The sequence below is a fragment of the Apteryx mantelli genome, chromosome 3, assembly GCF_036417845.1.
Source record: "Apteryx mantelli isolate bAptMan1 chromosome 3, bAptMan1.hap1, whole genome shotgun sequence".
Classification (NCBI taxonomy): domain Eukaryota; kingdom Metazoa; phylum Chordata; class Aves; order Apterygiformes; family Apterygidae; genus Apteryx; species Apteryx mantelli.
In genome coordinates, this window is record NC_089980.1 from 19,953,321 (window position 1) to 19,977,986 (window position 24,666).

The 24,666-nt window shown below is 46.9% G+C and overlaps 2 protein-coding genes across 2 annotated transcripts in view; one reads left to right on the forward strand and one right to left on the reverse strand.

Moving 5' to 3' along the window:
* Positions 1-2,521: 2,521 nt before the first annotated feature.
* Positions 2,522-7,836, forward strand: MAL (mal, T cell differentiation protein). Its single transcript, XM_013961210.2, has 4 exons — positions 2,522-2,674; positions 5,557-5,724; positions 5,907-6,041; positions 6,287-7,836. Exons 1-4 carry the CDS (start codon positions 2,588-2,590, stop codon positions 6,359-6,361), a joined length of 465 nt encoding a protein of 154 aa, XP_013816664.1. The 5' UTR covers positions 2,522-2,587; the 3' UTR covers positions 6,362-7,836.
* Positions 7,837-12,750: 4,914 nt separating this feature from the next.
* Positions 12,751-24,666, reverse strand: part of MRPS5 (mitochondrial ribosomal protein S5) — a 63,076-nt gene continuing 51,160 nt past the window's right edge. Inside the window, exons 8-11 of the mRNA XM_067292868.1 lie at positions 24,140-24,197; positions 23,131-23,193; positions 15,133-15,269; positions 12,751-13,330 (exon numbers count right to left, since the gene is read on the reverse strand). Of these exons, the coding sequence (XP_067148969.1) occupies positions 13,106-13,330; positions 15,133-15,269; positions 23,131-23,193; positions 24,140-24,197 (483 nt within the window). The 3' untranslated portion in view covers positions 12,751-13,105. The remainder of the gene's footprint in view (positions 13,331-15,132; positions 15,270-23,130; positions 23,194-24,139; positions 24,198-24,666) is intronic.

The following is a 24,666-nucleotide window of genomic DNA, read 5'->3' on the forward strand; positions in this document are numbered from 1 at the left end:
AGCAGAAACATTACTACTTAAGAGTCATAAGATTACAGCAGATGATAGGCAAATCTAATACGTCCACAGGCTATTAACAATAATACCATAATACAAATCATGGCTCCTCTGGATACGACACCCACTTGTGGAATATACCCTCCTTTTGAGGGATCTTAATCTTTATATACCCTGTTTAGTTAATCTTACACACTCCTGATTCTTTTGTGATACGTATCTTTGCAGAAGCGTAATTTGTTTCCAACTGTTACAAAAGAAGATAATGATTATCTCAACTAATAGTAATGGCATACTAAGCAAAACAATGATAAGATGTAAAAACACGTGTAATGTGTTCTGTGTTCTGGGGCTATACTACAGTCTGTCCTGCCAGGAGTTACTTGAAACAGTTCAAATTTCTTCAGCTACGGAGGCCAATTCCCCTTGGTTACAATTGATGTCAATTCTGTTTCACTGAATTATACTGTTATATGCATTTATTATATGTAAATATAAACATACTATATCAACATATATACATAATATACATGGTTCTTATGTCATTACAGTTTCTCTTGATTCTGAAACATAAATGAAATAAGGGAAATCTACCCCCCCCATGTTTATCATAGATGTAAACATTTTTAATTGGAAGCAGGGTACTCATTTACAGAGTTCTCTTTTACCAATTTAATAAACTGTTAACATCTTGCGTGAGAGAGAGACACTCCTTGAGTGTTGATTCTGGCACTCCCTTTGCTTTTGCTTTCTCCTCAAAAAAAACAATCTGCAGAGCAGTCCCCTCCCCCTGCTTGGGGAAAACAGGGCTTTTATTCCCATGGTGAGAAATGGGGATGCGCCTGGACTTTGTGGCCCTGCCACGCAGAGACCCAGCTCCACGCTCTGTTTCCCAGGTCCTGGTGCTGTGCAGCAGCCGCTCTCTCGCCTCCCGCACCCCCTCTGCCTGCTGGCGGGAGCCGCCTTGTCCGACTCCAGCTGCTGCGGCCATGAGCCGGTGAGGGTGTTTTCCAGCCCCGCTCCGGCAGGAGCAGAGCCGCAGTCGCAGCCCCGCACCCCTCGCGGAGGGGCTGCAGCAGGACGCAGCCCGCGCTCACCGCCGGCTCCGCTCCCGGGAGCTGTGTCCCACCTCACCGCGGAGCTGCACCGGGGACGGGCCGAGCCAAGTGGGACCGTGCACGGTCACAGCCCACTGCAGGGTTTTGGCTCGGGGAAATGCACACTGGGGTGATCCAGCCCGAAGCAAAGCGACACTGGTGCGTTCAGTCCAGGGTTTGCTTATTTAACCCCAGCGCCGCTCTCGGCAGGGCCCCTCACCCTCCCTCCGCATCCCTGGCTTGTCCTGCAGGGCTGGGGCGACCCGGGTGCGACTAAAGCCCGGGACCATCTGCGCGCAGTGCCTGGGGGGAGGTGAGGAAGCCACTGTTGCTGCCAAGTCATGCACCAGCATCCCACAATCTCGGGGTTTGGGACTTGAAGACCCTCACCGCCCTCAGTGATAGAAATGCTCCCTTTCTGGCCCCCCTGCCACTGGGCCTGGCCTCTTTCTCCAAGGCACTGGGCGTGAGGCCGGTGCTGGGAGAGGCTGAGGTGTGTGGGGACAAAAAGGCAGCGAGGCTTTTCTGTCCCCAAACACGTCACTTAGCCTCCTTCCTCGAGGAGGGCTGGGTCCAGGCAAGAAAAGCTCTTCACCGTGACTGCAGCTTGGGAGCAGAGGCTGCTCAGGGCCCCAGGATGCGAGTTCATCGCTGGGGCTCGTCCAGGCCGTCTCACTTTCTGCTACAGCTCCCCCTGTGCAGCGTATGCTGCAAGGAAAACAAACCGCACAGCTTTATTTGCCCCTTCAGTGCCCCTCCTGCTGCCCTCAGCCTCGACCCCTCTCAGGGTCGAAGTGCAGCGGGGTCTCCGCTGCCCCCAGCCCCAAGGACCTGGCTTCGCCCCTTTGCTCTCCTGGCACCTCGGCCCTGCAGAGCCACGGTGGAGGCTGGGCCCCCCTGCTCGCCCTGTCTCGCACGCAAAGCCCAGTGGTGCGGGGCACAGACCCTGCTGGGGACTCAGCCCCGTCACCAAGGGGACTCCCAGCTCCGGCCCTTAGAGAGCAGCAGAAAGGGGCAGTTGTAGGGAGGATTTTGGCTCTTTCCTCACCCGTTTCCCTGGCCTCCAGTGCTGGGGTCTGCAGTGAAGCAGGATCCTGCCGGCTGCTCCCGCCACCGCCCCCGCAGGATCCCGACCCAGCTCCCATGCTCCCGCTGGGGCCCGAGGGATGGACGGGGCCCTGCTCCGGCACCCCAGGCTTTTCCTTCTGGTGCCCCCAGCGAAGTGACCCCCCTTGGGCTCCTTCCCCCCAGCCCGGGACCCGCCACCGACACCGGCGGCATCTGCCCTCTCCGGCAGAGGCTGCGATGGCCACGGAGAAACCCCCAGTCGAAGGGCTTGGCCACACCTGTGAGTTCGCAGCTACCTTCACCTGCCAGCGGGAGGGCAGGAGGGAGGGAAAGAGGGAGGGAGGAAAGGAGGGAGGCTGCGTTTGGCAGCCACCTGCGGCGGCCAGAGCCAGAGCGGCTGGCAGACACCGCGGGAAAGGCTCGCCATGTCCTCGGCCACCTCTGCCGCCTCTTTGCCCAGCGGCCTGGCCGTCTTGACCACCTTCCCCGATGTGCTCTTCATCCCCGAAATCGTGAGTGCCTGCTTGCCGCCAGGGATGCTGCTCGCAGGGTGCCCAGCCCGCATTGAGCTGCTGGCGCCCAAGAGCCGCGCCGTAACGCCAGGGAGCCGCGAGGGCTGGGGGACACCGCACGCCCTGAGCCTCCCCTCGGTCTGCTCTGTGGGCGAATTTAACGGGGAAGGGGGTTTAGCAGCTGCTCTGGGCGTGCGGGCATGGCGGGAGAGGGAAGGCTGGCCGAGCTCCTTGCTGCTTCTTCCCGCCTTGCAGTCTCATCGGGCTGGAGAAGATCATAACCTTGAAGGGCTGGGCAAGGCTGATGCAAAGCGGTTAACTGTGAGTGCTGAGGGAAAGACGGCGAGTTTCCACTAGAGCCCTTTCCCCCTGTGCTTCCCCCTCCAAACCCACTCGTCCCACATTTCGAGGGGCTTTTGTCAAACCCTAGTGCCTTCATCCAGCATCGAGGTGTCCGGCCGAGGGTCTGAGGAGGGGGCTCATGTTATTTCACGCTGAAAACGTCAGCTTTGCCATCAAAGCTTTCCCTGCCCCCCCACCCAATCCACCTCCCCGGGGTCGACACCGTTCACTTCCATCTCCTAGCAAAAGCTGGCAAGCGAAGAGGAACGGGGCTAAAGCAGACGTCCCCAAGGCCTGGAGAAAGGCTTTGCCCCCAAATGTGCTCCAGGGGTTTGGTCTCTTCCCACAAGCCCTGAGAGCAAAGTACAGGCTCACCACGGCCGTGGGAAGGAGGGCACGAATTCCCGGCAGCGATCCCAGGCTCAGAAAGCCCTGGCGGCGTTGCGGGGTGAGCACAGAGCCACCGAGGCTGGGGCCATCCACCCGGCCCCCCTGCCACTGGCTGCCTTCATCCCAGGCCCGAGGCTGCCGCCTGTTCCGGCGCCTTTCGGCACCGACTGTGCCCCCGGCTGTCTCCTTGTAATTCCTGTCTCTGAGGAATTTGGCCAGGCAGCTTAAAGGAGGAGGAAATAACCCACAAACTATCCTCTGGTTTGGGGAAGGCTTGGAAATGCGTGCCCTAAAGGCTCAGGCACCGTGGGGGAAGGAGGAATGCCGAAAAGCCAGGTTTCGGTGTTTTATCTCCATCACGGGAAGTTTACGACTAGGTTGTGCCGCTCTATTCTCTCCACTGTGTACAAAGGAGGAGGCTCCCCTGAATCACAGCATTCATAAAGTGTTTCTCAGCCCTCAGGAGGACCCAGGGTTGCCTGTAGTGGGTTAATATGGGAACCACAGGGGAAAAAAAAGACATTTCAAGTATTTGGACAGTTGCTAAAATGCCAGAAGGGCCTGCCCGCAGCTCGGATGATTGCCACATCTGGCTGCGTTGATTAAGCGTTGCCGTATTTATTCTGTGAGGCTGGGTTTAATTCTTGTCATCTACTTTATTTGAAGAGCTTTCTGCATAGCTAGATTAAATTTAGCAGCCAGGCCTATGTGGAGAAGCTGAAAAGGGCTAAAATCAGATTTCTTTGGATTGTAAAAGTGACACACCATTTAAAAGACAAGGTTTTCTCAGACTGCATTGTCCATCCTGCTGCAGACCGTTGCAGAAGGAGCCTCTTGACCCTTTGCTGGTTTTTATGAGTCTGCTGAACAGCAGCACCACCAAACCAAGGTCACTAACGAAATCACGTTTGCCTGACTCAGAAATCACATCGTGCAGCAAAGAGACATGGGAAGAGGCAGGATGAGAAGTGGTGCTTCTCCCCCTGACCTCATAGCTCACCCTGATTTTGCTGGATTTTAATGGAGCAATTGCGTGCTTTTCCCAGGATCTGTAGCTGCAATGCAGTCATGTAGTCTCCACGCAGGAGTTATTATAGGGCCCGGGTTTGTTTTCAGGTGCTGGTGTTTGGTTACGACGGGACACGCCAACGCAGCAGCACTTTGGAAGATCCTTTTTCTTCCAGGGGGTTGGCAAGATCTCAGCCACATCCATGATCTAACTTGCACATTTTTGCTATGAAAACAATAAGCTGTCTCCTCCTACAAATCTGGGATGACACAAATGACGTGACATTTTCTGAATGTCTTAAAGCAGAGGGAAAACCTCTTTCCCACTTCCAAAATGCCTCCAAGGAAATGGAAATGCCATGATTTATACGAGTCAGCACCTGGATGGTGGTGAAGCCTGGCCTCGGGATTTGCTGATGATCCAAGTGATCCTAACATCAGCGGGGCTGACTTGCCTCCGGGGGATTTACCTGCAAAATTGAGAGTGACCAGTGATGAGCGATGGGTCCCCATGGTGGCACTGCTCTCTGTGCTGTGAGGGTTCTCCTGAGCAGCTCCTCGTTGTAGGGTGCTGTGGCGGCCAAAAGTTTGCACGCGTTCAAAAAACTGGGTTGATTTGTTGCAGAAGAAAGTTACGGAGTGCATTTCAGTGCAAAGACACTGCTTGCTGCTCCGAAGTCCCACGGGGCTGGGTGTCCTGCTCTCGCCCTCTTGCGTAGGAGCCTGTCGGTGGAGAAAGGACAGGGTAGATACAGCTGTTCTTGTGTTCCCCACTCTGCTGGACAATCCATTGCAAACTCCCAAGGCTGGCTGAGGATGGGGGCCTGCCGCTACCTGACCAGCGGCTGGGAGCTCGCACAGCCCCTGTGCAGCCTGCGGCAGAGGACCCCTACGGTCCAAGCAGCAACACAAACCCTCATTCCCAGGCAGTGCTCCTGGGGCGCTTGGAGTTAGGTGCTGCAACCCTATTTCCCTCAGCTTAGGCAGTAAAACTGGCTGCACTATCTCTCTTCAACCTATTCTGTCTGCTTTTGGGGTGGCATTTGCATGAGGTCTTTGTTAACCCACGAGTCTGTTTGAGTGGGCGGGCCGGGTTTGATATGGCTCCTTTTGGTCATGCTTTGTCCCACTTTGGCTTGCAGATCTTTGGGGGCCTCGTCTGGATCCTGGTGGCCTCTGCGAAGGTCACGTTGGCCATGCCACAAGGCTGGGTGATGTTTGTCTCTGTGCTTTGCTTCGTCATGTCCACCACCCTCCTGTGCCTTTACCTCTGCGGGGCGCACGGTGGCAGCTGCTCCTGGGTCACCTTGGTAAGTGGGGGTGAAAGACCTTGATGCCTGTCCCCTCCCTGGTGTCACTGGTAGAAAACTGTCCCTTTTGTTCCTGCCATGCTTCACATTGTGGCCCAGGGCTTGGGGAGCAGGTTGCTTTTCATTCCCCGCTGCAGTGCACTCCCTCCTGGGTAATGACCGTGGCAATCCTTGTTTCTCAGGACGTCATCTGCCAGGGCACAGCTGCTCTCTTCTACCTCAGTGCCGCTGTGCTGCAAGCCTATGTCACCTACAACTTCAGAGTTTCGTCTTCCACCTTTCCGCACGCCATCTACAAGGAGAACATTGCTGCGGTGGTGAGTGCCTGCCTAGCGGAGGGGGGGAAAGCAGGTGGGTGACCATGAGGCGGCCTCGAGGGCAAATCTTTAACTACACCAACTGTCTGGGGAGGCGAGAAACCCGTTCCAGTCCTATTTTGCACGAATGTCTCCCAACGGGCAAAAGTCAATACTAACATAATGCGTTACGAGGTGGTTGCTCAATCCAGGGAAATGTGCCCTGTAATAAAAAGTTAACTGGCTAATGTATTTTTCCATTGTAGGTATTTGCATTCTTAGCTACCCTGATGTACGTGATCCATAAGGTGTACTCGCTCCGGCGATGGAAGTCGTCCTGAGTCTCCTCTCGCAAGTGTGCCGTGTGGTCACCCACAAACGCGAGTTGTTCAATGACTGCAGTTTCTGGGCTGGGTCTGGGTTTTGTTTTTCAGTGTATAGACCATAAACAAGCAGCTTGGTATGTGGGACCACGGCAATGAAGAAAAAGAGCCTGCCAGAGAAATCTATATCCTGGCATGATCTGTTCCCCTTCAGTCTCTTCTGGGTTGGGTATGATGTGTTGTTCACAAGTGAGACTCAAACAGAAGAAAAATCCAGCTTTAAACAGAATAGTATCATTGGATTCAAAGCGCCAGAATCTTCCTGAGCCCCCCCTTATGCCTTCAAGGTTGTTCTTGCTATCAGAGGAAGCCTGAACAACCAGCGCTCAGGAGCACGAGTATGAAATCTGTCCATTTTAAGTGAAAGCCAGCCATATATTTCCCTCTCTGAGTTGGACATGCCAAAAGAATATTTCATGCAGTTTCCAGAAATGCATTCTCTGACTTGTGATGAGAAATGGGGCAATATATAGCTTGCCTCTGGGGAAATACAAATGCCTGCAGCCCCTGATGGGTATTGCCAAATTACGAGGCACAGCCGTAACCCCAAGAGTTACCACTGCCATTAATCTCCCTGTGAAATACAATCAAGAAAATGCACTGTAGAGACTGCAGGAGAATTATATGGATCATTGGAATAATGCCTCGAATAAGCAGAGACAACTCTCATCTTTGGTGCACAGCTGCTCACAAACCCTCTGTCACTAATAAAAATAGGTTTTCTGTAATTTTGCACACGGGCAGGAGTCATTGCTGCTGATTTCCCTTTGCGGCGCGCAGGTGCCAGCCCCACGGGGTCTCAGGATTGCTGCTCTGTAGCAAGGCAGCACCGAAAGAGGAGGCGCAGACCTGGGCACCAGGCTTTTACAGTGAGAGGCAGCCTGTGGGGCGCTGCAGCCAGGGCCAAAAGGCACTGGAGTTCATCTCAGTGATCATGTCCATCCGCATGATTAAATTACTCCACAGCGTTAACGCGAGTGAGTTAATTTAAATGGGATTTAGGCCCAAGAAGGGGTGTTTTCACATGTTACCTAACATGCAGTGGTTTCGTATTAGCTCTCCCAGCTTGCAGAGCAAAAATTGCTTCCCTTTTGAGTCTGAAGTTCCTGGATGATAACAAGGGCTGGAGAACGGGAGGGGAATAACGGTGGACGAGAGACACATCTATTGTTTCAGATCCTGGGGGGATTTTTGAGCTGTGGTCATGGGTTTGCGTTGATGCTTTTTAATTGCAATATGGGGCAAACATTTGATTTTTTTTCCTCGTTTTTCCATATTAAAAACCGGCCCGACCTGTTTTGCTTGCATTGGTGTGATAAAAGCAAGCTGATTGCAACAGTGGCGGAAAAGAAACCCCTTTTCAGAGCACAGAGGGAACTCGCAGTCGCTTTGACAATGACGCTTGGTTCTGAAGGTTTAACCTGCTCCTGTTGGAACTGGTTTCAGCATCGCGTCATCATGGGGTGGGGGAAATTTTAATGCGCAGATTTGCCCTGATGCTATTAACGCCCCAGAATTTAGCATTAAAGCACAAAGACGCCTTCCTTGGTTGGGGCTATTTACAAAAAGAGGTATTTGCAGTCATGCCCTGGGATGTGGTACCTGTGGCCGCCTTTTCCTGCGCCCAATGCTTCCCTCCAGCCTGGAGCTCCTCACTCTCCTCCCCATCTTCTTCCGCCTTGCTTTGCCCTCTGCTTCCCCCTTCCCTGCCACACACCGGTTCACACCAGTTCATGCCAGTTCACCTGCCCATCCCTTCCCCTCTGGCCCCAAGTCAGGCACCTCCCTTCCTGCATTAGCATGTCGCTGCTAGAAACCAGCACTGGAAAAAACCAGCGGTGCACTGCTGGTGCAGAAAAAGAGAAAAAGCAGATGCAAAAAGCACTCTGAGGTCTCTGTCACCCATCACGCTCAGTCCTCCAGCCCTCGTCTGCCCCAAATGCCCCAGCAGCGAGGCAGCCTGAGACAGGTGCTGCCTGGGAAACAGTGCACCTTGATGCTGTGGAAATGAAAGATGCTGCCCTGAGACTCCCCTGGGACCTCCGAGCACTTTCCTACCCCATGTGTCCCGGGTCTGGTGCCCACAGAGAGCCCCAAGGATGGCATCGGCCTGAGAAGCTGCTGGGAGCATGCTGGAAACGTTGGATCAGACGAACACAGTGTGCTCAGATGGGCTGGAGTTATTGTGTTTTAACCCAGGAGGCGGAAGCAGGCTTTGTCTTTCTCCCCCAGAGACACTTGTCTGGATGGGTGCAAACATCTCTGGAGGGGATGATTATTCCCATAATGGCACAGGTGACTTTCAAGCACTTTTGGTGGCAATCTCCACCTCCACCTCACCACAGTGACCCAGCCCAGTTCATGGGTCAAGACTGGCAGCAGCTTTGAAGGAGCAAAGTGGGGAGGAGTCCAAATCTGGTCTTTTCCTCTTCTTCCTCTGCCATTTGTCCGTGCTTTTCTCTATCTATCCTTTGTCCAGGGGCCTGAAACCTGGGCAAAACCACAGGGAGGGCTGTGGTTGAAATTCCCTGCAACAAATCCGTTGTGCAACATGGGGAATGGATTTGACTGCTGATCGCCTGCTGCGAGAGGTGGTCGTGGGGTGCAGGGCCCCATCTGCTCTATATGCCCCTGAGCCTCCTCCGTGATGCACAGTGCAACCACGAGCCCCGGCGATGCCCAGAGCACCTGTCTGAGAGATCCCCCCTCCACAGGCAGTGGGGTCAATCCTGCACCATGTAGGGCACACTGGCATTTCTTCCTGTCTGTCCTCAGGGCAGTTATCTCAACCATGCTATCTAAAACCCTCCATGGAGAACTCTACAGGATCAAACTCCTCATTCTTCATTTGTTCAAAGTGATTACCCTGACCTAAGACACCAGCAGGCACAGAAATGGCTATTTCTTATGGCTATTCCCCCAAATCAGTCACTTTTTAGCCAAGGTCACTTGCATCTTTTACAAGCCCTGTGGCTGGAACTGTTTGGTGGAGGAGTACAATCAGAAATATTAGCAGCAAAGCACGCGGCAGTTTTGCAGAGATGACTGATAGGTGGCTGTGAGCATCCAGTGAGCCAGGGCTGGATCAGCAGAGCTGCTGGACACCTGCAAGACAGGCAGCACTCCACTGCGCAACAGGCTTTAACGCAAACAGGCATTGCTATCCACGGGGCAATGCCTTCAGTGATTGAAACCACCAAGCGTGGCACCAACCCAAACCACTGCACATCACTGCACCGCCCAGGACAGGGAAATGACTATTTAATTGAAATGGAGCGTGGTGAAGTACCTCGCTGGGGCATGCCGGAGTTGTGTGCTGGATAACAATATGCCGAGGTTTGCCCTTGCTGCGGTCCCTTTCCATCCTCTTTGCCACTGCTGAGTTGCAATTGCAAACCTGATAGGCAGGACAGAGAGACTTGAGGGGAGGAAGGTGTTACACCACGGCAGGACAAGCCTGGGAGGTGGGCAGGGACCTTGGGGGCATTTGCTGGGTGCACTCACATGTAAGTGGCTTGCTGCCCACCAGGCGCCAGCAGTCCTTGACTGCAGAGCTGCTCCCAGCCTGGCCCAACACATGGGGCTACTTCATCTCAGGGTCTGCATTTGCTCGGGTCTATTCCCGCAGCCATGATCAGCTCTCAGCTGGGAGTGTGACTGGAGTTTCCACCTCTGCTCTTCTCCTCCAGCTTCCTCAGCAGCAAGATGAAGCCTGCTGGCATCTGCCCCAGAGAGTGGGAAGCTGCATGCTAATTAGAAACAAACCATCCACCTGAAGGCAGGTAAAACCTCAGCTCCTGTGATACAAACAAACAAACAAGATTACAGGCATATCATTCATTAACTACATCCAAATTGTTTTCGTGGTTGCTCTTGCTTAATTAAAGAATACCTTCTTAAGGTATTCTTAAGGTACCAAACCTCCTCCAGATCACAGAGGGAGGGCAAAGGAGTGCTGGAGACCCTCCTGGGAGCAGACGCAAGTGCAGCTAGCATGCAAGCCTTGCAGAAGGATGGAAATTTGTGGCTGCTGCAATACTTTCTTCAACCTCTGCAAAGGCAAATGATGTTCCACCTACCGCTGCTTTCTTACCTTGCAGCTCCTAATTTCTACCAGCCAAACAAGGCAGACCTGCAAGGCTTGTGTGGATGCTCTTGGAGGCACAAGCTAGAAATCACCACTGGCCACTGTGGAGAAAAGATCCCCTGCAAAGAATGAAGTGTTGTTTTACTAGTGCAGTGAGAGCAAAAAGTACTGAGTGACCAGGAAGGGTTTGGGGAGATTTATGTTTGCAGACCTCTACTCACTACAGAGAGGCCGGGACCCTTGCTGTTTTGAGTGATGGCCTGCACATCTCGGGAGCGGGGAAAATGTGGTGCGAGCCCCGAGTTTGGGTTGCATGAGGAACAGCACTCAGGTCTGGGTGAGCTGGCTTTCACAACTTGCTCTGCCCTGGGTAGAGCTAGCAAAGGACCTGCCTGCCCCTACAGCTTGTTTTTCTCCAGCCCTTCCCAAGACGACACACGGGCCCACCCGATCCTATCATCCCACCCCGCTATCCAGACGGGGCAGCTGGAGTGCTGCTGGAGACCCTCTCATCACCCACATCCCCAATTTTTGTGCAGCCTTGACCCATTATGATCTCCTGCAGCACTGTCCCCATGTACGTTGCCATCCTTGTGCCAGAATACGGGCGCTTACCTGTATGTTCAGGGTGAGGAAATACAAGCGCAGAGTGCGAGGAGGCAGCAAGACATCTCAGAGTGCAGAGGCAGTCACTCATTTGCTACGGACATATAACTTACTCCTGAAAATGCTGGCATGTTCCGTCTGCTTGCTGCAACGCGGGGAGGTGAATGACGAGCAGCTGGTCCAGTCAGTCGCTGTAGACAATCTCCATGACCTGAGGAAGCAGAGGCTACTTCAGCTCAGTGGCAGAACCCGGTCACTTCAGCTTACTGCGTTTCTGCAAGGACAGAGGCAAGTTGAAGTGCAGCTAAATGATGCAAGATTTGGTTGCTTTAGCCCAGGTTTATTCATCCTTTATCCCGAGTTACATCAGCAGTAAGAGGCAAGCTAAATGTGAGCCTGCACTCTTGAGCAGCAGTTTGATATGCTGCTTAGAAGAAAGTTTGCAAACCAAACTCTGCATCCTGAATTTAGATTCAGCTGGCAAATCAGAACAAAGCATTTGGCCAACTGCTCAGCAGGCATGACTTAGAATTTTGATTAACAGAGTTGGATAAAATTCAATTAAACTCACCATGCCTGACTGTACATACGCCACTGCTGTCTTTAGAAACCTACAGAATTTACATCAATGAAAACTTGCTCCTAAATGCTTTTAACATCAAATGCAGATTCCCAGGCTGATCTTGAAGCATTTTTAAGATATTTTTTTCTGTACTGACAACATGTGGCAAACATTTTTGGCATACAGAGAAATACCTGGCAAGTGCTCACAGACCTTAAAAGAAATGGCTACTGTGTTTGAGCTTTGGCCACAGTTCAGACAAAAAAGAAGGCACTGAAGTAAACTCCTGAATTGTTTTATACCCTGGACTGCTTTAAGACTTTGTCATGAAACAGTGTTCAGTTCCAGCATCTCTTTTGCAATGCCTAAGACAACAGCTTGCAGTTGCCAAGGAGAGCACCATGTCCTTGTATGTAGATGCAGAGCCCTTTTGTCCTCTGGTGGGACTTGGGTGATGTCTCCTCCAGCCAGTGGGCTGATCTAGCTTCTAGCACCTACCTCTGCATGCTTCACTTGGAGACCTTCTACATGAAGGGGTTTAATTCAATCTTCAGTCAGAGGCTGGTCTGAATCACGGCCTTTCTCTTACTCCTTTAATTCTCTTACAGCTGAAGCACTTTCGAATTCTGGGCTGGGCCCCGAGACTCTAACTTGGTACCAAATTGGCAGAGAATGAAGCCAGGTCCTATCCCAGCACATATGCAGAGGAAAGTGCTATAGGAAAGGCTGGACAGTAGGTTTTGGACTGCATTTCCAATGCTTGTCAAAACACTAAAGCATCTCACAGGAGAATGTGGGGTGGTTGTCCTCAGATATTTGGGCTCTGCTTCAGTTGGGGAACTCCCCCACTTGCGTGATTAGTGTTTGTGCACCCCCAGATGTTGCTCATCACCACCTTTTCTCCTCTCCCCCAAGGCACACACTTTCTGCCTTCTGATTTCACAGTTCCCCCAGCATTATGAGTGAGCCTTGGGAGGGAGATGGAGAGTGCACACATGAACTCCCACAACTGCTGCTTGCTCCGAGATCTCCCACACTTAAGAAGACATTGGCATTTTGGAAAAAAAAACAACAAACAAACCCACACTAATCTCATTCTGAGGATTCTTTATTGCTTTGACAACCTCATCTTTTCAGTAGTTTCCCAAGAGCTTGCGAAGGAAACCAGGGAGCTGCTGATTACACAACATCTTCTGGAATCGAGTAAATGCATGCCTGAAGTCAATGTCATGTCCACTGGCCGTTTCCCTGTTAATGTTCATAGTTGAAAGTGGCCAGAAGAAAAGAATATGGTGTCATTGAATGGTAGTCATGTGAGCAGCAAAATGAATGGCATGAGTGAGCTACCGGTGCCCTCATCCGAAACATAAGCCTAGACAAACCGTCCAATTCAGCTGGACCTTCCCAGCTGCACCTCTGAAGAGAAGAGACGGGGTGACTGAGGCTTTCACCATGCTGTCCGTCTGACATTTGCCCAGGGAGATTTCTTCATTCCCTGAGCTTCTTTCACCTCACTCCACTCCAGCTTGGTGTCTGGAACCTCATCTTCAGGCTCGGGATCTTCGCGGATGGCTCCCTCGGGTGACGCCACAATGATGGGCAGTGGGCCCTGCTCCTCCCGAAACTCTACAACGTAGAGGTTCTTCTGGTTTGCTAATTGCTGGTGAGTCTCCTGTGGGGACAGGAGGAACAGGAAAAAGAAAACACAATTAGAAAAAGTTTCAGGCTAACAAACATCACAGGAAAGGCTGTTTTGTTTTCCACTTCTGGCTGATCCCTGTTTAAATCATACCTAGATAACATTAATCTCAGGAGCAATGATGCACCATGTTGGTTTACTTGAGGTCAAGCTTTATATGGTTGTGCAGGCTAGAAAAAAAAAGGTAATTTACTAATAAACAGTTTCAACACTGCATAAATTAAAGGACTCATCAGGTACATCCTTGTGGATTTCAAAAGAGCTAATAGCACAAGCAGCAGGAATTCAGGTAGCTAGACTTCTGATCTTCCAGCACTATAATGTCACCCTAGAGCACCTCGCTTCTGGAAGGGTTCTGGCTAGAAAAGGTGCATCCTGCTAATAAATGTGTGTGTTGGCATGTTAGTAACCTGTAGCACCAAAGTGCAGTATCGTGCCATCATTCTGAGGAGGAGAAACACAGATAATCCTGCACTGTCAAGAACAAAGCAAAGGAAAATAAAACAAAGATCCTTTTCACACATATCCAGCTGCTGCTGGACAGAGATGGATGGTAGACGTTATCTGCTGAATTCCCATACAACAAACTTTCCAGCACTAAATTATACTTGCCATTAGGCTGTTTTATAGTTTCATATGAATACAAATTTTGCTTTGACAACAGTAAAGCGCTTGTTGCTGCTTTAACAGATAATTTTAGCTACTAAAATCATATTAATTCAACATTATTTTCAACTGTACCTCATCCCCATATACAGGTTGTTTTGTTAATGCTCAGATTCTACAGAATGTTTACTGGGACCAAGGAAACTTTTCCCTTTTAGGGCAGACAAGAAAGCTGTCAACTGCACATCTTTAGGAGCAATGATCTATACAGCAGGCCCTTCTTTCATTTCTTCTGTGGAAGACTTCTCAGAGACAATGCATCAAAAATATACGATAGACTTCCTCAGGTCTGAGTATCCTCAGATACCGAAGAGTCTCTATAAGCATCTCATTGGGCAAAGAGAATTGTAACTGCCTCCTCTCCCGAGACTAAACTGAAAAAGTTGGCTAGGACAAAATGACAAATTTGACAACTATAGCCTTGCAAGCAGATCCGGCCACATTTAAATATTGGGAATGTAAGTAGCTACACCCTGGCAGCTGCCAAGACCCTATGGCCAAATGAGACAACCAAGAATTTCCAAAGGACTGACTCATCCTAAGGCTGGTGTTCAAACTAAGTTAGATGAAATGCTGCATGCTGGATCTCTCTGTTAACTACAGACAGCTGACTCAGGCAGAGAATCTGCATTGCGAGCACTTTATGTTAGAGGAAATGACATCCCCTCCCTGATTTATTTCAGGGATCTTAGTTACACTAGCGATAGAAGCCGCTGCTATGTTCAGTCCTTCAGCAATGAAAACCTAGTATGCAAACAAACAAGCAGCAGGAACCAAAGCAAGGCCACAGTTTCCTCTGCCCATGCTTTTTAAAATGTCACCAAAAATCCCACAAATGAAAGCCCAGAAGCTCAGATCTCCCTTGGAGGCACTTGGCTGTGGAACGAAGAGAGTTACTTACTGCTGCTCCTGACTGGACAACTTTATACAGCTCCTGCGGAGGAGGCATAGTAGGAGGAAATAGTCACATAAGGATTTTGTTTGTTCTTGGAAAACTTTCTCTACTTTAAGACTTAAATTCAAACTGTGTGGTTGACCACAAATTATTATGGTATCAATCATGGTCTGTCCCCTGATCTAACAACAAGACTGTTGACTGTACAATTTACCTGTTCTGTTAAGCCTTTAAAGAGAGCTCTGGTGATGTTAATCAAATTTTTGGAACCAGAAACCTTGGCGTACATGTCTTTAATGCCAATTAGTTTGCAGATGGTGATGATAGCTCGGTGGCAACGAAGACCATAGCCTGGAGAAAAAAAAATACATTTAAGTGTAAGCATACAACTTAGTTCAGAAAAAACAGATCTAAGACCTCTTCTTAACCATCTTCATTACCTATTATGTTAGAACACATTAACATATCTTAAAAATGATAACATAGTGTAAATGTACCATTTTCCCCAGTCTTCACAGCCATGCTAACATAAAAATCATATTCTTTCTATATTAAATATTTCCTACTTAACGTATTGCAAAATCAAATGGAAAATGTCACCATCTATAAACTCAAAACAAGAAAACGTTAAAAAAATGCAAACCCCAGGTCTGGGTAGCATTTCTTAGTAGAGCCATTGGCACCTTCAGAAGCGTTTACTGTTGTTCACAAATGGACAACTCACACCTCACCTCCCCAGGTAACATTCACCAAATGTAAGGCAATTTTCTTCTCCCACTTGGCAGACAAATAAGAACCTAGTATTCCCCAAAACTAAAAATCAACAGAAAAACGAGGCAACAAGCTTACTTAAGAATATTAAAATGAAATGTTTAAAAAGAGAGAGGATCTAAACGTAACTGGATCCTGGTGTTCTGGGATGATCTGCTCACTGGGGTAACAAGACTGTCTCTTCTAAAGAGCAATACCTTCATAGCTTCAGACCTGCTTTCTCTGCCATTTCAATTGACCAACTACTGAGCGACAGCTTCAGTAACTCCTAATGATGGCAATCTGAGTTTAAAGTCCTGGTTTAGATACATAGTAGAGAGGTGTAAATTGGTCTCCTACTGTGAAGTTGCTGCTCAAAACAAATGACAGGCTTCATGCAGTGCTGCCCTTTGGACTCCCTGCTCCCTGGTACAAAGGAGAAGGACCTCGCAGTAGAAGCAAAGTGAATAGGTCCCAATCCCAAGGAGGTCGCTGCTGGATCAGAGAGGCCAGCAGTGTCTTCCTAAAGCCCGAGATTGTGCTCAATACCTCTGTCACATGCAGCACAGAAATCAGGGAGGGCCTGGGGAGGCAAAGGAAGGTCCAATGTTGTCTGTGAGCAATAAGGCTCCAGCAGAGAAGTCTGGCCTGAAGACAGAGCCACTGGGAAAGGGGTTGAGCACACACTGGCACTGGTCTCTCTTGCTGCCTACAAGCCTCTGGGTAGCCAAATAAAACTTACCACATTTTTATTTTATTTTACTCAGCTCTTGGTAAGCAAAACTCTGAGCAGCTGAGGTGGGACTGGTTGAGGAAGGCATCATTGCACCCACTTACACCAAATTCACACTCTGTAGTTAATCTTCAAAATGTGAACTTGTTATGTGCTGCCTGACCTGCTACACATCCTGGGCAAGATACAACAGTCCCTAGACAACAGCCACAAAGAAGTCACGCTAGTCCTGTCCACGTTACAAAGGCCAGCAGACTACTATATATTGTGTAAGCGAGTGGAGGAGATTGCCAAGGTACTGTGCAGAGACAGCACTTCCTTCCTTCTGGCCCCAAAAAGCGGCATGAATTACACTCCATTACTACCTTAATGGCACGACATGAAGGACTGGACATGGAAATGAAGCGGATAACAGATTCTTGGGAGCTAATGCTACATTGGAAAGACAGTAAAATAATTCCACTAATTCTGGAAGAAACAATTATTTTAATTAAGCTTGAAGAACAAGAGAGTATTCCATGAAAGCAAAAAGAGCATTCAAAAAAAGCCTGGGGTGTGTGGAAACCGCTGGTGAAATTAGAAAAGGCAGTAACAATCACAATTTGGAATTTGTAGGGGAGTGGGAGGGAGACACAACTATATTCCAAATCCCACAAACGCATATAGGTTTGCATCTCATTTGCACCCATCTCCATCCTAAAGCGTTCCATTAGCTCAAATGCATAATTACGTTGCACTAGCATTAATTGCAAATGCTTTCTTAGACTTGCTAGATTAGGGGGTTATTTTTTGGAGAGTCTAGTTTTGCTCTCTCGCTCCCCAAGGAGACTTGTTTTATGTGGCCTAGCTCTATTAATCTTTAAAAACGTGTTTGTGATAGTTGTAATGTATTTTACTTAAAAGCTACAAAGACAGCTTACAAATTAGTCCATTCTGCAGGACAGTCTTGTTGCTGAGTAAATGAAGAAAAAATAACATATTCCAGTGCTGCATGCTTTACTGTGCCAATATTTCCCTTATTCTTCTAACCTATAATTGGTAAACAAACTATAACCCTCCAAAGCCATTTATTCTGACATTTGAGAAAAATATTGTTTTCTATGCTATGAGACACAATCAAGTTTTAGACACAATTACATGTGAACGATCTCTGAGAGGCTGTTTGTCAAAGTTTCATTTCCAGGGACTTAAAGCATTTCATTTTTGGTCTTCTGCATCTCTGCTGTTCTCCCACCTTAATTCCATCAGGCTTCTGTAGATTTTTAATACATGAAACTCATCAGCCAGCAAATTAGTCAATCAGTCACTGAACAACATTTATTCCCAATACAAAAGCAAAGGATTTCAACTGCAAACTCTAACTGTGGAGAAAAAGTTGTGCTCAGACATTTTTAACTTGCCCCTGGCACTCATGCTGCATTACTGCAGTTTAACCAGTGAGGCCTATAAAAGACAATAGAGACATCTAAATATTACTGAAAGTTTCTCGCACTGAAAAATACACACGGGTAACCAAGAGAAGACTCATTTAAAATGTATTCCTCCTATGAACTAAATTTTCTGAGTTATCTCTATTCTAAACGCAACCCGTTATGAGTAAACTATGGTAGATTTTCTGGGTAGCCAACTAACATGAGTTTGGAAATAGAATATCCTCTTTAAATCCACATTAAGGGACCAGTCTACTCCAAATTAAGTTCACATATAGACGTTCACATTACACAGCTCTTTAAACCTGGATTTGACTTGTCTAATATATTGTCCTGACTGTAAGACTGGGGTATCTTCCGTTTTACAGAAATGATGAATAAATTCAAGAAAGGGACACTTAAGGGTCACCTTAGCTTTTCTATTAAACCATTAGGCTTTGTTGTGATTATTTGTTGAGATAGCTGCCTGAGTCCTACGTACAGGAACTGGGAACAAGCCGAATATAGGAATCCACCAGCTGTAATTAGGCAAAGTGAGAGGCTTCAGCACACAGCACTGTACCGCTGCAATGCCACCAGCAAACAGGAGGAGTCATTGATACTTTAAAGGAAGAGAGTCTACATATACCGCATCTAGAGACAGAAATAGGAAGAACAAACTGTAATTTCTCATTGAGTACGGCTACAAGGTAGCGGTGCTGGGCTTCACAGCCCCCTAAGTCCATTTGACAAACTGGTTTGCATTTCCCTTTATTAATTGACGTTAGGAACTGATGTACACTGCTCACAGATGCCTCGGTGTGGCTAGCGGGGTACTCTTGTGACTGCTTTGAAGTGTAAAGAACAGTCACAGATGAAGATTAAGAGCTGTCCACACCCCAAAACACAGCATGTTTTGCAGCGCAGGCAAGCAATACCCTGGGCAGCTTTCAGCCCTCCAGCACACGCTAGAAATAGGAGCGCCCTGGCATGGTGGCAGACACAAAGCCCAGAGCCCACAGCGAGCCCGCCCGGCTCAAGTTAAGTCTTGTTCTGCAACATCTCCACTAGTCACGTAACTGCTAAATTACAGCCAGCTCCCTCTGTTACCATGAATCTGGCCTTTACGGTGTACCACAGACCCCAAAGCCTGGCAGGGATTAAGGCAAAATCAGGAAGGGCTTTATCTAGACCGCCCCTACAAACTCCATTTTTGCACAGACATATGACTTGGAACATTATGAGGACATAGCGATGCATCTCTCTGTCTCCGTCTCTCACACACGCACACACTCAACCTGTAGTATTTTACGTACTGATCCGTTGTTACACTTCTGAGTGAGCCCAGTGATGCCCCTCCAAAGCATACTGGACATGAACATGGATTTTTTTCTCAGATAACATCAAACCTGCTTCAAGAAATAAGAAATGCAGGACCTATTCCATCAGTTAAACAGGAGGGAAAATATTTATTATGTGGAAAAGGGTTTCCTGGTTTTAACTGGCAGCTAGGGAGGACAGACGAAGACCCGAAGGACTGGTATAGCTTTCAAAACAGAAAAAGGGGGACTTGGGACAGTACAGATCAGTCAGCTTAAATTCAGTGCTCAGACAGGCACAGAACATGCTATTATCAATCAGGTTTTAGGTGCTTGGAGAACTGTCCAAAAATGCCCAACACAGATATGCTCAATGTCAAACTAACCAGATTCCCTTCTCTGGCATGGATGCTACCTTAGGACTAAGGTGCTAATGTGACAGAACTGGATTTTATATTCCGACACAGTTCTGCATGATTTTCTCACAAAATAAACAAGGGAAATAATGACCATGCAAAATCATCATTAAAGCATGTGTCCCCATTACCAGCAGTCTGCTGCCAAGCCGAGAGCATTCCCCAAATAGGATCCTACTGAGGATCTCTTCTGGCTTTAGTTCCTGCTAATACCTTCACTAACAACTTGAATAGTGGAAAAGAGACTGAAAAAATGGGTGGAGGACATTAACTCAGGAAAGGCTGCAAGCACACTGGGGGTGAGGAGGAGAGGTCAACATGGGCCTAAAAAACTGGAGACACAGTTTGAAGTGAAAACACTGAAATTTAACAAAGATAAGTGCAAAGTGCTGTGCTGAGAAATGAAAAGCACAAATACAAAATGGGAAAGACTGACTGAACAGCAACAGAAAAAGGACCTGGGGGTGGACCAAAAACAAAACAGAAATCAGCAGAATGATGCTGCTACAGCACATTCAAAGCCTAGAACAAAATGCAAACTAAATATATTTTTCCAAGCAAGATCAATCAGTGGTCTTCACACATGATGTTCAGTGTGTAAGAGGAATGAACAGTCTTACTGGGCAGGGTAAGAGTAGTATGTTAGCTACAGATAGGTCCTCTCTGGAAAAAAAGAGAAGGCAGTGGAGAGGCAGTTTGCTTCTTAAAGCCAACAGTAAAATGGCAATAAAAGGGGACAACGGTGTGGTGAAGCGATATTAGTTGTAAGGTGGCCCTGGCTGCTCTTGCTTCTGAGGTCCAGGAATGGAACACATCAGACGAGATGGGAAGGAATGCCTTATTCTGTGTCCTACTGCAAGAAGGTAACAGCATCTAATGAGGACCTTCCTTTGCCATTTAACAGCAATAGCATCATTGTTTGTAGGTGGATGGTCAAACGTGTAGTTCGGTTGTGTTACTCCTGTTCTTTGTATGTTTTTGCTTTAATACATTGAAGGCTAAATTGAAGCTTGTTAAAACTGGTTACCTTAAAAATCACAGGCCAAATTATTTATGACCTTGAGGGGTCATTAAATGCAGAACTGCAGAAACTTAAATGAGAAGACAATCTGACTCGACGCCTGCTGCTTTGAGAAGATTTTTCTAAACCCACGCTATCACTTTTCCGTCACACTGATTAAAAAAATCCTTATCTCAGAACCAAAATAATGTCATCTAGTAAAAACTGTATTGAAGGTTCGTAGCAATTTTAGATGCTTGCAAAATACATATTAAAAACTCTGAACATTAATAATTATATTCTCATATTATTAACATGACAGTGCAGAACAACAATATTAGCTACACAAAATCAAACGCTATGTCCAAAGTGTCAATGCTTCAGCTTACTCAAAGGTTGCAGAAATTGATGAAATAATTAAGTAACTGAACACAATGGCAGTTATTTCTGAAAAATTATCCCAGGTCTCTGACTCATTATGAGCTAATCATTAAATGCTCTTGCAATTCAGGTCTTACCATAACAAAACTAAAATGATTTATAAAGGATCAGTCACGCAGCTGAATTTATTTCCTGTTTGCATGTTAAAATTACAGGACCAATTAGGACATTCAGCTGCAACTAAATCTGTTCTCTGTGAAACAGCCACTACCTACATCTGTTCTGAAAGCAAAGTTATGCTAAATGAGTTGAATCAAACACTTGTACATAAAAGTCTAGTTCAAAGGTTCATGCAAAGAAATGACCTCGTATCATCACTCAAGCTCTTTAAAACACAAGTTGCCTAGAAGGTAAAATGAACCACACCCAGAACTGCAATGCATTAGAAATAAGCTAACCTTTAACTCTAAAAACTGCTTCATATGATAAAGAGTTTTTACGATGCAATCCTGAAAAGCACGATGCCAGGTTACAAGGTTGCTGTGAACGTATCCCCAGCATCGCCAGCGGCTGGCAAAGCACAGATTGCAACAGCTCTGAAGGTGAGGAAAGGGATAGTAGAAAGTCAGCACTGCATTCCCCGCGTCTTCAAAAGGTCAGCGCTTGAGTGGAAGCTGGTGGAGACAGCACACACACAACTGAGTGGCAACGTCTGGTGGACTGTGCATCTGTTTGGCCAAAATTGTGAGGTGAAAGCTGCCACGGTCCTCCCTCAATTTCCTGCCCACTAACACATCAAAGCTTCCCCAAATAAATCTATATGGCTGTGGTCCAGGTTCCTTTTCTCTTGAGTAGGAGCAATGGCAATGATGGGAGCCTGTGCTTGGGCAAGTACATGTTCCTCATCTCTACATACTATAAATTGTATGAGTTCCATCATCTGGGAAGGAACGAGACATTCCCTTTTATCATTTACCAGGAGATAGTCCTCTGAGAAGACAGACAATCATCTGAGTGTTTGCTGTGTCTTGCTGGGACATGCTGGGATGCCATACTTCACAACTATCAACAGTGACTTAGTACCACTGTGGACTGAAAATACTTTTCTGAAGTACTTTTAATGGACTGGTAACCATATGGAAGAACAGATCAATGAGCCGAGAGCCACCAGGTGTGGACTCAGTACTACTTGTATCTAACCTATGGGAGTCTAAAGAAGTATCTGCCCTTACTACGATTGGGATCAAAGTGAAGGTGAACAGCTTGCAAAGATAGAGAGATGAAACTCTGCTGCTACGCAACAGCGAGATGGTCTTTGTACTGGTCTGGTGCAGGGCAAGAAGCTAGGGTAGAGAATTTCTCTAGACAGCGTATCAGTTTCCACACTGGGAGCTCTTGGTAGGCTTTTATTTTAGGGAAAATAAAGCAGTAACGGTTTTGATGGAGCAGCAGGTTGGATGCTGTCCTGGTTCCAGCTCATGGCCACAGGTAGTCTGAGACAGCGGAGGGAGGATTGCTGCCCACTCTACCCCAGCGTGGGATTAGGAGGAATGGGTACATCAGTGGGGCTTTGACAGATGCTGCTCTTCAAAAGGCATGGATCTGAGGCACTTGCACTCTGATTCACATTTGAAGCACTCCCAATATTGCAGACTAAAATATCTCTGAACTTTGTCTTGAAAACAGTGATTAAAAAGGTTAAAAATACTGGAATGAGTCTATCAGTTTTCCACAACATGCATGGGATTATGGTGGGAATAAATGCCTGCAAGATACTTCTAAAGGCCTTTGCCTCCAACATTTATGCTATTAGAAGGAGATTAAACTTTTCCACATTTAAAGTAATTTAGAGCAGGCGGAGCTACATTTTGGAAACCTGAGAGAGAAGAAAACAAAGCACATGGAGAGACACGGACTGGGAGCCAAAAGGAAGGGGAAGCAACAAGGGTAAAAGAAAACCAGGAATTAGAGCATCCACCAGTGGGAAAGGGAGAAAACTTGACTGACAAAAACAAAAACAAAGTCAGCTACAGCAGGAATTTCTAATGAAACACAGTGGGTTGTCTTCAACGTTTAAGACATGATAGACTAGAATCAAATGATATGTCTCTGAAGTAAATGAACATTGTACAAATTTACCATCTTCAAATAAATACTAGTCCATAATTAATAAAACTTCAAAATTTCCAGGCAGCTTTAGTTACCTTTGTTTTGCTTCTTCATGCGGATGGTTGTCCTTTTAAATTTCACACTAATGTCATGGTAAACTGGAAGGGAGGAAAAAAAAAAAGCATTACAGTATAATTGTTCCTTGTAGAAAGCCTTTAAGCTAGCACACCTAAGGAGTACGTTTCTTTTTCAGAACACTGAACAGGAAGAGAAGGGTTAATCCAGGTAAAGTTCTGGAGTAGATTAAGACTGTTTACACACCTGTGAATATTACTTTACTGTTCCATAAAAAAAATAATCAGGATTTACTTGGAAAATCTGAAGTATGCATCTAATCATCCTCATTTAACTTTGAAGAGAGCTCACATGTGAGGCATTTGAACATTCTTCCTGGTATTTACATTTTCTAGTAATTCAGCCTTTAACCTAAGATTTCCCCTTAGGCTTCAGTGTTCTTGGATTTTCCATACACGAGAGTTACCATTTCAGCCGTCTTTCTGCTTCATAAAGAACCCCAGACTCATTTTTTGGTGCAATGTTGTTATATAAGAATTTCTTAAGAGCCTGAAATAACTAGGTTCCCACTATGCATTAAGTATATACATTTTAAACATGGTGGAGGAGGGAGAGTGCAAGGGAGATAAATCTCTCAATTTAATATTTTAAAAACAACAGCTTATGTTATGAAATGGTAACACAACTTTTCTTCAAGGCCCTTCCTGTAATTGTTGGTACAAGTCTGAATGAAAGTAAAGAGTAAACTGCACATTCATCCCAGATAATGGTGACTTGTTTTACACAGAGATTGACAGACTCCGTACTCTGACACTACTGCTGTCTAGCTAAAATAGTCTGGGGCCAAGATCTCAGATAGCATGCTGGAGAAACAAAACGACGCACAAAGAATAATACAATGCATCAGCCCAAAAAGGTTTTAGTTAACATCTTTTCATGCTATACAACTAGTTGCAACTAGTTCTTGTTTGTATATTCAGTACTTATTGAAACTTAGAGAAAGAGTCTAAGAAAAATCATAATACTTACTTGTGTGGTTTTGATACAGCTCTATAAAATGTAAACAGCGTATCGCTTTGTTCTTTGCCTAGGAAAGAAAGGCACAAAATGTTTTTTTTCTAGAATTTTTCTGCAAAGCATCTGGAATTTACTTTTGTTCAGTTAACTAGACAGAAAAAACAAGGAAGGAACCTCAAGAAAACAGATTAGCCATATCTAATCCACTCAGTTTATGGACATCAAAATGCTCTATTCAAAGAATGATTTTCTCCTAACAGATTCAACATTTCAAAAGGCTTCTTAATCTAGTAACAACTGTATCAAACTTTGTGTATTTTACCATTGCTATTGAGCATTACAACACAAACTAGAATAATGTAGATTACAAGTAATATATTGACATCTAAAGGAGCCTTAATAAACTCATTATGTGTATATAAGAGAAAAATTCCCTCACAATTATACAGGCATGCCTCGGAGATGTTGTGGGTTCAGTTCCAGACCACTGCAATAAAGCGAATATCGCAATAAAGCAAGTCACACGAATTTTTTGGTTT

Coding starts and splice junctions, on each gene's coding strand:
- MAL (XM_013961210.2), top strand. CDS start 2,588: ATGTCCTCGGCCACCTCTGCCGCCTCTTTGCCCAGCGGCCTGGCCGTC. Junction 2,675..5,556: donor TGCTCTTCATCCCCGAAATC/GTGAGTGCCTGC, acceptor TTTGGCTTGCAG/ATCTTTGGGGGCCTCGTCTG. Junction 5,725..5,906: donor GCTGCTCCTGGGTCACCTTG/GTAAGTGGGGGT, acceptor CTTGTTTCTCAG/GACGTCATCTGCCAGGGCAC.